Source organism: Physella acuta, unplaced genomic scaffold, assembly GCF_028476545.2.
Source record: "Physella acuta isolate Inbredline_101_S28 unplaced genomic scaffold, ASM2847654v3 ptg001664l, whole genome shotgun sequence".
Taxonomy (NCBI): Eukaryota; Metazoa; Mollusca; class Gastropoda; family Physidae; genus Physella; species Physella acuta.
The window spans coordinates 120,900-137,066 of NW_026733177.1; the positions used below are offsets into that span (position 1 = coordinate 120,900).

General features: G+C 33.7%; 1 protein-coding gene across 1 annotated transcript in view; it reads right to left on the reverse strand.

Moving 5' to 3' along the window:
- The window catches only part of LOC131929712 (ras-related C3 botulinum toxin substrate 1-like), a 21,926-nt gene continuing 5,759 nt past the window's right edge, over nt 1–16,167 (reverse strand). Inside the window, exons 2-6 of the mRNA XM_059286052.1 lie at nt 13,307–13,378; nt 12,964–13,081; nt 4,968–5,030; nt 3,633–3,737; nt 1–3,290 (exon numbers count right to left, since the gene is read on the reverse strand). Of these exons, the coding sequence (XP_059142035.1) occupies nt 3,114–3,290; nt 3,633–3,737; nt 4,968–5,030; nt 12,964–13,081; nt 13,307–13,359 (516 nt within the window). The 5' untranslated portion in view covers nt 13,360–13,378 and the 3' untranslated portion in view covers nt 1–3,113. The remainder of the gene's footprint in view (nt 3,291–3,632; nt 3,738–4,967; nt 5,031–12,963; nt 13,082–13,306; nt 13,379–16,167) is intronic.

The window sequence follows — 16,167 nt, forward strand, 5'->3', positions numbered from 1 at the left end:
CTAAACTAAATTTTGTGGTTTACTAAAATATTGTTATCTCACTAAAAACTCTTTTGTTTATTAAAAACAATCAGATTTCAGTTTAAAAAAATTTGGTTCCACTAAAAACATTTTGGTCTCAAAAGATTTATTTTGATTCAACATAAAACATATTTCCAATAAGAACATCTTGTCACAATTAAAAAAAAAATATTTTGATCTCAATAAAAAATATTTTGATCCCATTTAAAATATTTTGGCTCCATTAAAAACATTTTGGTCCCCAGAAAAAAACATTTTGGTTCTACTAAAAACACTGTTTAGCGCTATTAAAAAACATTCCTGTTTCACCCTAATTTCATCTTCCACACAATCTTCAATGCAGCACATTTTTTTACATTTTCACAGCCATCAGATTTTCAATTCTTATCATTAGTAAAAAACCACATGCATACCATAATCACTTGTAAATATTGTAAATGAGAGCACTACAGCCCTTAAGATTAGGGATGAAGTATCTGTGATGTTAATGATATGAATTAGTAGGGATGGCTTATAAACTAGTCCATATTTTCTGCACTATTTAACTCCACTGGGATAGAGTGTTCTAGCAGTAGAGAGCTGGACTGCTAACCCGTTAGTCTCGAGTTCGAATCCGGGTTCAAGTCAGTAGACCATCCCTGAGTCCACCCAACTCTAATGGGTACCTAACTCATGTTAGGGAAAGTAAAGGTGGCTCGGCATAAACGCATAATGCTGACCACACTATCTCTTCATATGCCGAGGTCACAGAAACAAGTGAACTTTATTTCATTTGCCCTATAGATCGTCATGTTCGAAAGGGAACTTTACTTTTTTACTTTTCACTCCACAAGGATTAATTGTCCTCAATATGCTCTTGTGAACACAATTAATACTTTAGATGAATTATATAAGAAAAGAACGTATCAGTTAACATAAAAAAGAGTAGTGAACTATGTGAAAAAGTATTTTTATGAATTGATCACATCTTAAATGCATAACAAATTAAATTTGACGATTTACAAGGCAAACAACTTATTCGAAATGATTTATGATTCTCTGATTAAAAGCTATAAAAGAAGCTCAGTAAATTTTTTATAGGAATACAAGAAATCGATGAAATTTGTGGGCCATCGTATAATTGTGTAACCTAGAGAAGGCACCGCTGATCATTCTATTCATTTGGAAAACACTCGGCTTATAGGTTGCCCATAAATGAGGTCATGTATTTTAAAACACTCATCTTTCTCCAGCATCCAATATTGTCACTTAAGTGAGAAGCCTCCCTTATTTAATGTGACAATTTATGATACGCAACACACAAATTGTCACTAAAGTCAAAAGCCTCTGTAAATGATGTCACAATTTACACTACCCTCCCTAAATAGGTGGGTTTTTTTTACAAATAAAAACAGGATTTTTTTTTCGTATTTAATAGTGGGCTCCTCAACAAACATTGTCACTGGAGTTCAATGCCCCTCACCTCTATGAGTATGACATCATATTTGGACAACCACATGCTGACCAGACGGGGGGAGGGGGTGGTCATAAGAAAGATGGTTTACAACTGAGGCAGTTGGAGGGAATGGCTCAGAGAAGAACTCAGTAGCCTAGGTGTCAGTAGCCTAGGTGTCATTAGAACTCCTTGGCCTAGATATCAGTAGCCTAAGTGTCAGGAGAACCAATTAGCCTAGGTGTCAGTAGCCTAAGTGTCCAAGGAATGACCATCTTACCACAGGAAGCTAACCATATAACAAGCTAAGACTGAATGACTTGATGAATTTGCAACCACCATTATCATTAGTGAATCTGTAAACTTACATGTTTATACTTATACCACGATTTATTGCATCTTTATATCTAGAGAAAGTTTGGACCATAAAATCTTAGCCTGCAAGATACTTTACACAAAAAGTGATACTTTTACTTATCTCAAATTAAATTTAATGTTAATTTGGAAAATAAAATAATTATTTTAAACATGTATAAGCAACATAGTTGACATACCAAAGTGTCTTGAATTCATGCAAAATAAAGTAAGTCACTTTGATTTTGTGTTTATATAGATGGTTATCAACCCAGGCAATTTTACCTTAAGTGAATTTTAAGATCCACCTTCATATTTTAATATTGTGTTTTTTGGTTTAAATTTTGTTTTTAACCATCAAAATTACCTTTTATGAATTGCTATACAAATTTAAAGGTGTGTTTAAAAAATATATACATAAAATAAAGTACAGATCTCTATAAAAATTAATGAAACTATTCATCAATAAACAATGATTCAAACATTTTATGAGTTAGTCTGATTGGATTGAAATTATAATTTTAAAAATATTAAATTTATATGTATCAAATAATGAAAAAAAAGTCATTTGTATCAAATTGTTTTACTCTATAATAGTATATACACAGCAGTTTGCCAGATAAACATTGAAATTTGTGAACCTAAGAGCAGTCAGTACAAAGAAAATAAGGCTTGCTTAAACATCTTACACATGGGCAAATAGGCAAGTCAGAGTAAATGCTCGGTGGAAATTTTTTTTTATACACATTCAATTACATTCAGTCTGTCAAAAACATTCAAAAAGCATTCGTCTTGGTTCATACACATATTTCAATAATAAATACTGTTGGTGTATTTAAATATTTAAAACATATTTAAACAAAAACTAAATCAAAAGTAAATTCTGTAGGCAGAATACCATGCAGTTAAGACAATAAAATATTTTTGCTGAAAATTAATTGTTTTTTTAATAAAAATATTTTACTTATTAAAATGCAAACAAAATGTTTACAAGTATCAAACACCTAATGCAACCTAATACAACTGTTTATCTTATCCCGACCATAACCCTCACAGCAAAACAGGTAGTAAAAATCTAACTTTTATTAGATTAAAAAAAAATTAGTTTTAGGGTGATGAAGAAATATCAAATTTTTAAAATGTCGTTTAAGATTTCAAGCATTTACCAATTATTTAAATGTTTAGAATTTGCCTATTCTAAAAGATAATGCTGAAAAAAATTCAGCATCTTTTGGTTCAAAGTAAAATAAAACTATTTAATAAAAACAGTTGGAGAAATGAATCAAATAAATAATTTAAAACAAAACTATAACATAACACATCCTTTGCAATTACTTTTGTGCTTGGGTTTTTGGTACAGAATAGCTCTAACCACTTCTTCAAAAACGTCTTTTAGTCCTTCTTGGGTCAAGGCAGAGCACTCTAGGTACCTGTAGGCTTTGATAGATTTCCCGATTTTCTCCCCTTCTGATTTGGACACGACCTTGGATAATAAATATATTTTCAGTCAGTATAACGTACACTATGTAAAAAAAAAAAACAAACAACAAAACAACGGATAGACCCACAAAATAAATTGAGCATTTTTATGCATAACATTTGTGGAACAATTCTGCTTTGGACCCAGTTAACATTAACAATGAATTGAAATAGACACAAACACATTCTTCACCATTTGTAAATTATCATAACGTCGTTGCTATTTTAAAGGAGTCCAAAAGACGTGGGGTGGGGTTCTAATACCTTGCTGTTTTTGCGATGATTATCAAAGTTAAATGTTTCCAAGCAAACACAGGGTTTAAAGCTATCACAAATAATATCTTACCTTTTCACCACCAGCCTGCATATCCTTATCTTGCCTTACATCTAGCTTAGTGCCCACTAGAATGAATGGTGCATAGGGACAGTGATAGCGAATTTCTGGGTACCACTAGAGGGATAAAGCACAATTTTAAAAATTTTAATGATACATTATTATTTTTTTGTTTTCTTTGCTGTATAATTTTAATATGAAAACTCTGTGGTTATACAAGTTACATAATATATTTGATACATTATTATATGGACATTATTTGAGAAGCCCAAATAAAAAGGGGCTTAAGTACACTTTTCTTAAAAAATGAGTTAAGCCCCTTTTTAATTTCACCTTTACCAGTTCCAGCTATAGACTGAATTTTGGCGCACATAAAGGTGTCTAAGTGATTTAAAATGTAAGATCAATTTTCATTTTTTTTAGAAAAATTGAAGGCACTTAAGCCCTTTTGAATTTGGGCTCCTCATTTATATGGACATTATTTTATGAACATTATTATATGGGCATTATTAATACATATTAATTTCTTTTTTATTTAATCTTATTAATGCGAAGATAAATAAATTTAATTTTTAGTATTTTTTAGACTACACCATTAATTTATAATGCTAGCAAATCTACTATTAAACATTGCTGTTTTATCTTGAAAACATGTGTTTTCCATCTCTCCAAGTCAATATTCACATAAAAATTTTTCACCAACAACTGAGTCACTCTTAAGAAATAGGTTCTTTCCCCTACCCATTCAAGTCAATTTTTAAAAATAGATTTTTTCCCATACCCATTAAAGTCAATTTTCATAAATAGGTTCTTTCTGCTACCCCTTTGAATCATTTTTTAAAAACTAGTTTTTCCCTCTATCCATTTAAAATTATTTTCCCATTTCTTATCATGACCCTAGTCCTAACTCTTAAAGTGGTTTCACACAAACCCACCTTGATACAATAGTGCCTTTTTACAAGAATCATGCTAAGACTGAGCTATCAATATCGGTCTAAATGTTACAACTGAGGTAGAGCTAAACTGAGATTATTTATTAAAACACACAAAAATACACCACCATCATGAAAGGGTTATTTGTAGATGGATCTATATAACACTAGATTTAGACAATTCTCTGAAAATCAAAAGTGAAAATTGAACTTGATCTTGTAATAGACAAAGTGCAAAGTGTCCTCGGTTTCAAATCAATCTCATTCGGAGAATACAAAACTGCTAAACCCAACAGAAGCAAACATGCATCGTCTTGCATCACCATTTTTGTTTTAATTACAAATGAGATTCTTAATAAACTTATACAATATACACTTATGAAAGAAAACATAATTCTAAAATCTTTTTCTTTACCTTTTCCTTGATGTCCTCTGCGCTATCTTCGCTACACAATGAGAAACAGAGAATGAAACAGTCCTAAATCATCAAAAAAAAAGACAAAAATACAAACAAATTAGTGCAAATTCGTCAGTAGTTTTGAAATATATATATATATATATATATATATATATAATTAAATACATAAAGTCTTGCATACACAAAGTAATAAATCAGACATAAGGTATCAAAAAAATGACTAATGTAACAACATGAATTCTTTGTTGTTGTGGGTTAGCTTTCATACAGGAACACGAGCAACAGTGGCAACTTCAAATGACAACTTTATTTACACTATGTACAGATAAATCCGTGGTACATCCATATTTGAAGATCAACTGATATAGGTACAAATAATAATCACGACTCCAAGTCATGGAGACATCTTACATTCACTGCCATCGTTCCAGTCCCAAGTCCTAGCACACAACACCCGTTCACCTTTCGCTCTCTCTTTTATTCACCACTTTCTCTCCCCTTACGTCAATGAGCGATCTCACCCAAAACACGGAAAAACACATGACGATCGCTCAGACAGTCCTTCCGCTAGCCAGGTACTCTTCATTCATGCAAAACACAATATAATAAAGATACATAATAATACAGTCTGTGACACGTCCCCCCTTCGAATAAAATTTTGTGTAACAAAATTTATAAATACAATATTGGTAGGGCAGGATCATGTGCCAGACAACAAAATTTTTATACATCTCAAAAAACATGGAAAGATACATTCTTTGTAGACTAATGCACAAGCATTATGTGTAATATATTCAAATATGAGAAAGAAAAACATTTCAATTACCAAGTAATTGTATAAACAAGACAAATGAGTTTAGTGAATTACCAAACTATAATACATAGTTGAAATTATCAAAGACTTAATTCAACTCATGAATTAAATAATTATATCCTATGTAGTAAAAAAAACTTCCTTATCATCAAGGCATGTTATTACTACACATAAGTAATATACCTTATTGTCTCCCCTAGTCGACCCATTTCAGTCATATCTAGGTCACAACACAACATTCTTGCCTTTCACAGGTATCGACTGATACACAATTCATCATTGAGACTTCCGTCTTATTGTTATGCGGAATAAATAGTCTCTAACTTTTACTTTATACATTATTCCCTGTTAATAGTATAGAATAGGTTTAACATAATACAGTTTACATTCTTTAGATATAGTACACAATTTATGTTTACTCAAACACATTATTTGATATTTATATATTACAGTTACAGACTGTATAATATTAATAAACTGTCAATTGATAATTTATCTTAGCATCCTCTATAGCATGAGTAATCGTTCTCGTGCAGTTGACGATGACCTGTATGCCATCTCTCCCTCAAATTGTAGCTTTTAGCTGTGCTACCATAATCATTTCCTAGATTTCGTGTAACTCGTGTTACTTCATTTATTTTAATATTCTCTTCTGGTATCTGAACAACGTCAGTTGTTTTCTTACTTTGTGTACATTCGTTTGGTTCATCAACCAACTTAATATAAATATTATGGCATTGCTTTGGCCTCTCATAATATGTGTTGCGTCGGTAACTTCCATTAGTATACCTATTCACACTTTTGTTATTCTGATTTGAACTTGATACATTATTTCTTAAATTACTGTATTTCTCACATGACTTTCTGTGTACATAATTGTTTCTTCTCTGATTTGCCAACCTATGCCAACATTGATTTTGGTAATGACCTGTTTTTCCGCAGTAAAAACATCTAGATTTTGGCTTCTTATAAACATGGTGACTGTATTCATAGTTTGCTAAATTTCTTTTTCTTTCATTCTGTGCATTAATGACATTAATGACATTTTTATTAACATGGTGACTGTATTCATAGTTTGATACGTTTCTTTTACTATCAGTTTGTAATTTATTGACATTGTAGTTTCTAGGTATTGTTTCATCTTTCTTAACTTCCTTGTGTTTCTTTATTGATTCTAATTCACACATAAATTTCTGTGTTAATTTCTCCATTTCTTTGTTAAATTTATTCTTGAGTTCTAGTATATCTTCTTTATAGTTTGACTCCAGATTTCTAAGTAACTCCTCAATAGGTACGTTCTCTTCATTGTGGCTTATTAAGTTCACTGATTCATTAATCATCATTAGTTTATCATGATTCCTGCCATTCTCCGATGGACTTATTAAATCATCACTGCCATTGACTGATGGGCTTATTAAATCATTTTGACTACCATTCTCTGATGGACTTGTTTCTTGTTGACTGCCATTCTCTGATGGACTTGTGATACAACTTTCAATAATATTCTCGTGTACCTGCGTTTGAGTCAATAAAGAGTCAATCTTAAAACATTCTAATGTATCTGTCACCTTTAAATCATTATTAAGTTCTACCTCTGTTTTATCCTTGGGTTTCAATTCTTCCTGGACTATGTTACTCTGTTCTTCATTCCAAAGGTTGCCAATATTTACTTCTTCAAGTTCTGCCTGTTGACTTTCTAATTTTGGTTCATGTGTGTATGTAGCATCTCTTAATCTATCACGCATTATTTCTATCTCATCATCTAATTCTCTAATTACTGCTTCGTGAACTAGTCGGGGTTGTTCTGTTTCTTTGTCTAATGCTTCTTTTTCTCCTTCTCTGTCTTGTTCAAGTCGATTGGTTGCCCAGGCTATCTTCTTCTTCATCTTCTTAATGCCTAGATCCCTCGCCATTTCCATATATTCTTCTAGTCTTGACATCTTGACCATCGGAATGTCGAGCTCCTTCATTAGCTCTTTAAAATATGTACGACTTGACATTTTGATCTGTTTTCTATTTATGACATAAAATATAAATTCATTAGTTAACAAGAGATAAATGTTAATTAATTTACAATACCCTTTCTTGGTTTCTGGCTTGTTTTAGTTGATTACAGACATCTGGTAATCCAAGAAAAGTTCATAGTACATATATATGTCCAAAAATAGTTCACTTTGTTGCTTCCAAAAAGTTGAAAAAATTCAAAATAGTTCTAGTAGCCTGTTACAGAGTAGAAATTTGTCCAGTTTTAGATAAGACATCTTTAGGAACAGTTTAGGAACAGTTACAAAAAATAACTTCATCTGCTAAATCCAAATAGTAGAAAAACTTGAACAGCTAATCCATATAGAAAAAACTTGAACAGCTAAATCCAAACAGTAGAAAAGAAACACTAAGACTTGATCGGCTAAATCCAAACAGAAAAAACACACAGACGATATTTACTCGACATTGGTGAGACAATATCGAAATAAGGTGATAAAAATTATCACGTTGATGACTTGACTTGAACAGAACGTCTGACTTGACTACAGCAACCCTTCTGACTTGAGTGTAGATAGATGACTTTCAAGAACTTGACGTACTTGGTAAACAGTGGAAGACCACAGACTGTAATATCTCCATTTCTGACATATGTAGCACCAATTCTTCAACCACTTGTGACATCATAAGTAACAGTAATACAATGTAGCAACATCACTTTATTGCCTCCACTTCTGACACCATATGTAACAACATGAATTCTTTGTTGTTGTGGGTTAGCTTTCATACAGGAACACGAGCAACAGTGGCAACTTCAAATGACAACTTTATTTACACTATGTACAGATAAATCCGTGGTACATCCATATTTGAAGATCAACTGATATAGGTACAAATAATAATCACGACTCCAAGTCATGGAGACATCTTACATTCACTGCCATCGTTCCAGTCCCAAGTCCTAGCACACAACACCCGTTCACCTTTCGCTCTCTCTTTTATTCACCACTTTCTCTCCCCTTACGTCAATGAGCGATCTCACCCAAAACACGGAAAAACACATGACGATCGCTCAGACAGTCCTTCCGCTAGCCAGGTACTCTTCATTCATGCAAAACACAATATAATAAAGATACATAATAATACAGTCTGTGACAACTAACACAAATTGTTAGAACCAATAACACAAATATGAATTTAAATCAAAAGAAAGCGCATAAAAATCCATGTAATAAAACAAATATATTAAAAAAAATACCATCCATGATATAATCTCATGATTCAAAGTAGACTTAAAACCTTATCCAACAATAACAAATATAAAGTTTCACAAATATGTTATGGTCCCCTTATAAAGCATGGTATATACCTGTGACATATTCTCTTATAAATCTAAAAGTAGATCAGTGACTAATTTGATACTTTAAATTGGATTTAGTGATTTTTCAGCTTATCTAAAACAAACAAAATTGTAACTCTAGCTTTGCTCTTAACTAAGAAAAGATAACATTTTAATTTAGTAACAACCTAATTTATAAATAATTTCTCTAAAATATATCTAGGAATGTTATGATAGTGGTCTTTTTAATTTTAATTTTTAAGTACATTCAGATTAACGACCCCCCCCCCCCCCCAGTCTTGTGTCAGTAACAAGGTCCATGAAAAAAAAATAATAAAATAGATTTTGTTTTATAAAGCTGCAAATAGCTACGTGTAAGAGCATCTTAAATCTAATATAATACACATACAGATGACATACTGTATTTGATAGCTAACAGTGTGTGCAACAGTGTTTTAAAATGAAATGAAAATATCAAGAGTGAAATCATAACAGAGAGAGGGCAAATAACAGTAATATACTTCCTTATTTAATGTATTTATAAGGTGTTGTATCAGTTATGGAATGGTATGGTGAAGAAGTAGAAGGTGATTGTTTCAATGTGTAGGATGTTCATGGTGTGAAATGAATTAATTGATTGAAGGTTACATGGCACCCTAAGTCTAACTTGACTTAACTCGTTAAGACATCACTGGTTCTACCCGATTTAATTATGTCACTGGGTGTACCCCGACCAGAGGCGTATCCAGGTTTTCGTTGTAGGGGGAGCGAAAAGAGCAAAAAAAGGCGCCGAATTTTTAACACGTTCTATATATATATATATATATATATATATATATATATATATATATATATATATATATATATATATATATATATATATATATATATATAATTACTAGCTGTATGTCATTACTTCCGTATGATTTAAGATAAATTGAAAGTAGCACTCTGAAGAAATAAGAAAAAACACACAATGTAGGCCGACAAAACAAAAATTGTATCAATCTAAACAAAACAAATATATATATATATATATATATATATATATATATATATATATATATATATATATATATATATATATATATATATATATATATATATATATATATAACTAAGAGAAGATAACCTTTTAATTTAGTAACAACCTAGGTTATAAATAATTTCTCTAAAATATATCTAGGAATGTTATGGTAACGGTACGTTTAATTTTAATTTTTAAGTACATAAAAAATAATGTTCATCTCCCTATCTTTTGTTAATAACAAGGTCCTTGACCAAAAAAAACCAATAAAATAGTTTTATACAGGTGCAAATTCCCAATATGGAGGCTTTCAATTTCCTTTTTAAGGCCTCTAATAGAAGCGCTTCAAATATTTCATAACATACATGGTCCTAATAACATATACGAGCCGGCCCGCGGCATAACATACGCCGCTATTTAGTTGTTGTTTTTTTCTACTTTTCAGTAATTCATAATTTGTGAATTCGACAGTACCAACGCTGCCACTGAAAATATTTGTTTAAAACACTATAAATAGCTCGTTAAGGACCATAACCCCCCCCCCTTCCTTCCCCCCCCCCTCCCCCCCTACATTTAAAATTGTGTCAAACTAAATTATCTGCCCCTGATAGTCGTCACAAAACCCGGCTCTGTTTGTAAACATTTAGAGCGAACACAGCTCACTAAGACCATGTAGGGGTGGGGGTGACAGGTAGCGCGTTTACAGCTTGTTTTCTAGCGGCTCCCAGAAGAGAATTATATATATAGATAATGTACAATGGTGCGATACAGAAAACTGCACAACGGAAAGCTGCGCACAAAAAATTGCACAAGGCCATTTTAGTTTTCTTAATTATTAACAAAGATGGACTACATCGTAGCATAATAAAACATATTTCCGTGAAATACGACAAAAATAAAGTGCTTTAGTATAGTTAATTTGTATTTGCACATTTTTCCATTGCGCAGTTTTCCTAATGCATATTTTTCTGGGGACTTACATAAATATGTATAATGTATGTGATCAACAATAGCATACATAACACACATGGTCAACATTCACTTATATAATGTGATCAAAAATGACATATAGAATGTACAATGTGCAAGTTAACATACATAATCTACATGGTCAACAAAAGCATACATAAAATACATGGACAACATTAACATATAAAGTGTATGTGGTCAACATTAACATACATAACATATATGGTTCACATTAACTTATTAACACATTAGCCTTGACATATCTATCGATTGTAGTCATTTTGACCATCTAATGTACATAGTGAACATTAACATATTTAATGTATGTAGTCATTATGACCACCTAATGTACATAGTGAACATTATATATGTAACATATGGGGTCATTATTAACATATCTAATGTACATAGTAAACATTAAAATAATGTACATAATGAACCTTAACATATCTAATGTATGTGGTCATTATTAACATACCTAATGTACATAGTCAACATTAACATATCCCCACCCTATCTACCAAGTAAAAGCAATGCAACTTTTCAAATCAGTTGATCTCATATATTTCCTGCAACAAAGTGGGATAAGTAGTTGAAATTACAGTTTTTCAGTGACCAGACACGCCCCCGTGTAAGTGCATCTTAAATCTAATATAACACAAATATAGATGGTATATTGTATTTAATGGCTAACAGTGTGTGCAACGGTAAGTATTTTAAAATGAAATGAAAATAACAAGAGTGAAATCATAACAAAGAGGGGGCAAATGACAGAAATGTACTTCCTTATTTCATGTTTTTATAAGGTGTTATATCAGTTGTGGAATGGTATGGTGGAGACGTAGAAGGTGATTGTTTGTTCAAAGTTAGGTGTTTTAATGTGTGAAATGAATTAATTGATTAAAGGTTATAAGGCACCCTTAGACTACCTTGACTTAAGTCTATAGGATGTTACTGGGTGTAGCCTGACTTACTGAAGTCACTGGATGTATCCTGACTTAATTAAGTCACTGGATGTACCAGTAATTAATTAACTAGTGCCTGGGTGGACTCTGACTTAGTTAGGTCAATGGATCTACCCTGACTTAAGTTTGTAGAATATCCTTGACCTTCCCATAACTTAAGTCTGTAGAATATCCTTGACCTTCCCATGACCTGTCTGTAGAATATCCTTGACCTTCGAAAGATTTATGTAGAATAGCCTTGACCTTCCCATGACTTAAGTATGTAGAATATCTCTGGATCTACCATGACTATAAAATATCCTTGGTTGTAACATCACTGAACCTTTTGGCACAAGTGTTTTTGAACCAGCAGTAATAGTACCATTAGTGCTAGTAAACTACCAGAAGCCCTAAACTAAAGCAACACCACCAGCACTAACAGTAACACTACAAATAAACCAACACCACCAGCACTACTACTACAACTACAACTAAACCAACACCACCAGCACTACCACTACAACTAAACCAACACCACCAGCCACAACTAAACCAAGACCACCAGCACTACCACTACAACTACAACTAAAGCAACACCACCAGCACTACCACTACAATTAAACCAACACCACCAGCACTACCACTACAACTAAACCAACACCACCAGCACTACCACTACAACTACAACTAAACCAGCACCACCAGCACTACCACTACAACTAAACTAACACCACCAGCCACAACTAAACCAACACCACCAGCACTACCACTACAACTAAACCAACACCACCAGCACTACCACTACAACTAAACCAACACAACCAGCACTACCACTACAACTCAACTAACACCATCAACACTACCACTACCACTATACCAACACCAGCCGCGCTACCACTACTTAAGTAACCACTCACAGCTCCAGGGTATGACAGAGGCCTCAGCCTGTCATAATCTTCTTGACCAGATGTAGAAATCAGGTCAAGGCTGACCTTCTTTTCATCCACTGTCATTTCAACGGTGCTGTGGTAAAATCTGTCAACACAATTTTTTTTTAAAATCTGTCAACAATATTTTTAAAAATCTGTCTACAAAATGCAAAAATACTCTGTCAACAAAATAGAAAAAATCTGTCAACAAAATGGCTAAAAAACTGTCAAAAAATGGGTGTGCGGAATCTGTCTACAAAATGGAAAAAAAAGATATCTCTAAACAAAATGGAAAAAAAAAACAAATTTGTATTACTATTTATTTACTTACATTGGGGGGAAATACGCTGTACGGAATGAGCCTTCACAAAAACGTTGCACCATGGCTGCTTTCCCTACCGATCTGTGACAATATAGAAATCATGTTAGAGGTTCTCACAAGATACATCTTCTGTTCAAAGTGATTCTAACAATATAGAAATCATGTTAGAGGTTCTCACAAGATACATCTTCTGTTCACAGTGATTCTCACAATATAGAAATCATGTTAGAGGTTCTCACAAGATACATCTTCTGTTCACAGTGATTCTCACAATATAGAAATCATGTTAGAGGTTCTTACAAAATACATCTTGTGTACACAGTGATTCTCACAATATAGAAATCATGTTAGAGGTTCTCACAAAATACATCTTGTGTACACAGTGATTCTCACAATATAGAAATAATTGTTATTGACTGTGTTGAAGCTGGTTCAGGGTAGATGTTAGAAACAGGCTTTCGCTTAGTTAGCTAAACAGACCAATTGAAAATACAGGAGCTGACCGGTCACGTGGGACGGTCTGCTGACCACTGAGCGTGGGTCAGTAGTTAGATCAGACAGTTGGTTGTTAGATAGCGATAGGGAACATTCGGAGAATTGTAGAGTTAGGTAGAGATTTAGATGTAGATAGTGTGTTAGTGTTGGTCATGGGAGGGTGCAGTTAGATAGAAGTTGTAGTTAGCTAGTGTTAGTAGACAGCATACTATAGTATAGACTATTTAGGTAGAATTAGGTAACTGATTTGTGTAAATAAAGAAATGATATTTTGAATTCGACTATGTTGGATCTTCTTCATCATCTTCATTCACCCACACCCTCACGTTTGATCGTGCTGCTGTCTTTTCCCCACCCTCACAATTGGTGGTTAGATCTTCTAATCCCCCACCCCCCCCTCACAATCACACTGTACATATATATGTTCTTATCAAAGAATGTTTTTATAATAGTTTATATATTTTTTGTCCTAGAGATATTAAAAAAACAAAGATAATTGTGTCACATTTGTATAACCAGTTCTCCCCCCTTTCCTATGGGTCTAGGACATTAATCCCGCCCCCCCCCCCCTCATTCAATTACCTACCCCATGCTGGATATACCCTTCCCGACATTACCCCCTAGAGGAACTACCCCTTGTCAATTACCCCACTAGGGAATTACTCCCCACCTACCAAGAATACTGACTCTAACTCTATACCTATATAATAGTGCTTTGTGAATTTACGTTTTCTTCTGTACTTGAGTGAATCTCGCTTTTTTCTGTTTGCGCTTTTTTCTGTTTGCGCTTTTTTCTGTGTGCGCTTTTTTCTCTTTGCGCTTTTTTCCGTGTGCGCTTTTTCCGTTGCGCTTTTTCTTTTGCGCTTTTTTCCGTTGCGCTTTTTTCCGTTGCGGTTCTTTCTGGGAACCGGAAGAAACATTGCTCATCTAGGAGAGATAACTCCGAAAACAAAATGTTCTTGGGTTGACAATTGCTATGGAAGCAGGCCTAGAAAGAAAATCACCCCGAAATCAAAATTAACATATGGAGCTTAAGACGTTGACACGTAATGCTTAATTGAGCAGAACGCTTGGCTGATCACAGGATGTACTTAAAAGGGGGTTTGACCCCCCCCCCACCCCCCAACAGCAACACTTTCCTTTATCGTCAACATGTGTTTCATATTACAGTACCGCCCCTTCTCCCCTCCAACAATCATCAACAAGTGAGCTGATTTATTTCCTGGGGGTTCCACTCAAGCGCTGGGCGTGTAACATTTGGGTGAGCCTTTTGCAGTGTGTGACCCACCCAGCGCCACTTCCTCCTTATTTGCACACTCAAGGGCTCCTGCCCAGCTTTCCTCCATAGTTCTATGTTCGGCACTTTGTCCTGCCATCACAATTTCAATATCTGTCTAAGGCACGGGTTCCCAAACTGGGGGTCGCGACCCCCTTGGGGGTCGCGAAGGGCTTTCTGGGGGGTCGCAAACTGGTATACTAAACCTAAGCATTGAGAAACAAAACTTAAATTTTTAGAAGAATATCTGAAATTTGGCCTTAAAAACATCACTAGAAATGAAATAGAGAAGAAACAATGCATAATGTGCAAAGTTGTTCCCAGGAAATCTTCAAAACTAAAACCTCATTTTGCGACGAGTCATTCGGAACGTACCAAAAACGATATGAAGTACTTTCGTCGGCGTGAAGGATGTTTTCACCAAGGAAACACAACATCATATAAAGTCGCGATAGAAATTGCCAAGCAAAAAAAATATTTGAAAAATCAACAAACCATGCATGTTGAAGATGGTGAAAATAATTCTTAGGGATTCCAGTACAGTAAAGATGCAACAAATATCTCTGTTTTATAATACTATTCGGCGGCATATAGCAGACATGTCCGTAAATGTAAAAAAAAACACATTTTGAATTAAATCAAGCTTTCACCAATGTTGGTTTTTCAAGTTGATAAATCAACAGACGTGAGCTCGTGTTCGCAGTGCTTTGTCTGTGTGAAATATATTCATCCAGATCATAGCAAAGAAGAGTAGCTATTTGGTAAAATAGCATGGAGAAAATAAATACGTTTATTTGAAACTGGATGATTAAAATGGGTTAAAACGGCTGTGGGGGTTTGTACGGATGGTGCGCCATCAATGTTTAGGTCAAAATCGGGCTTTCAGAAAACAGTAAAAGATTGAGCTCCCTAAACAAGGGGAATCTACTGCATGCTTCACCGGTACGTCCTCGCCAGCAAGACTCTTCCGACTCCATTGCTAGTGAAAGTCGTAAATTATACTAATTCCGGGGCCCATAAAGAACTGCGCAAAGACATTAATAAAGATCACGAGGTTTTTCTTTTCTACACTGGCAGTCAAACGAAATGTATTAAATCG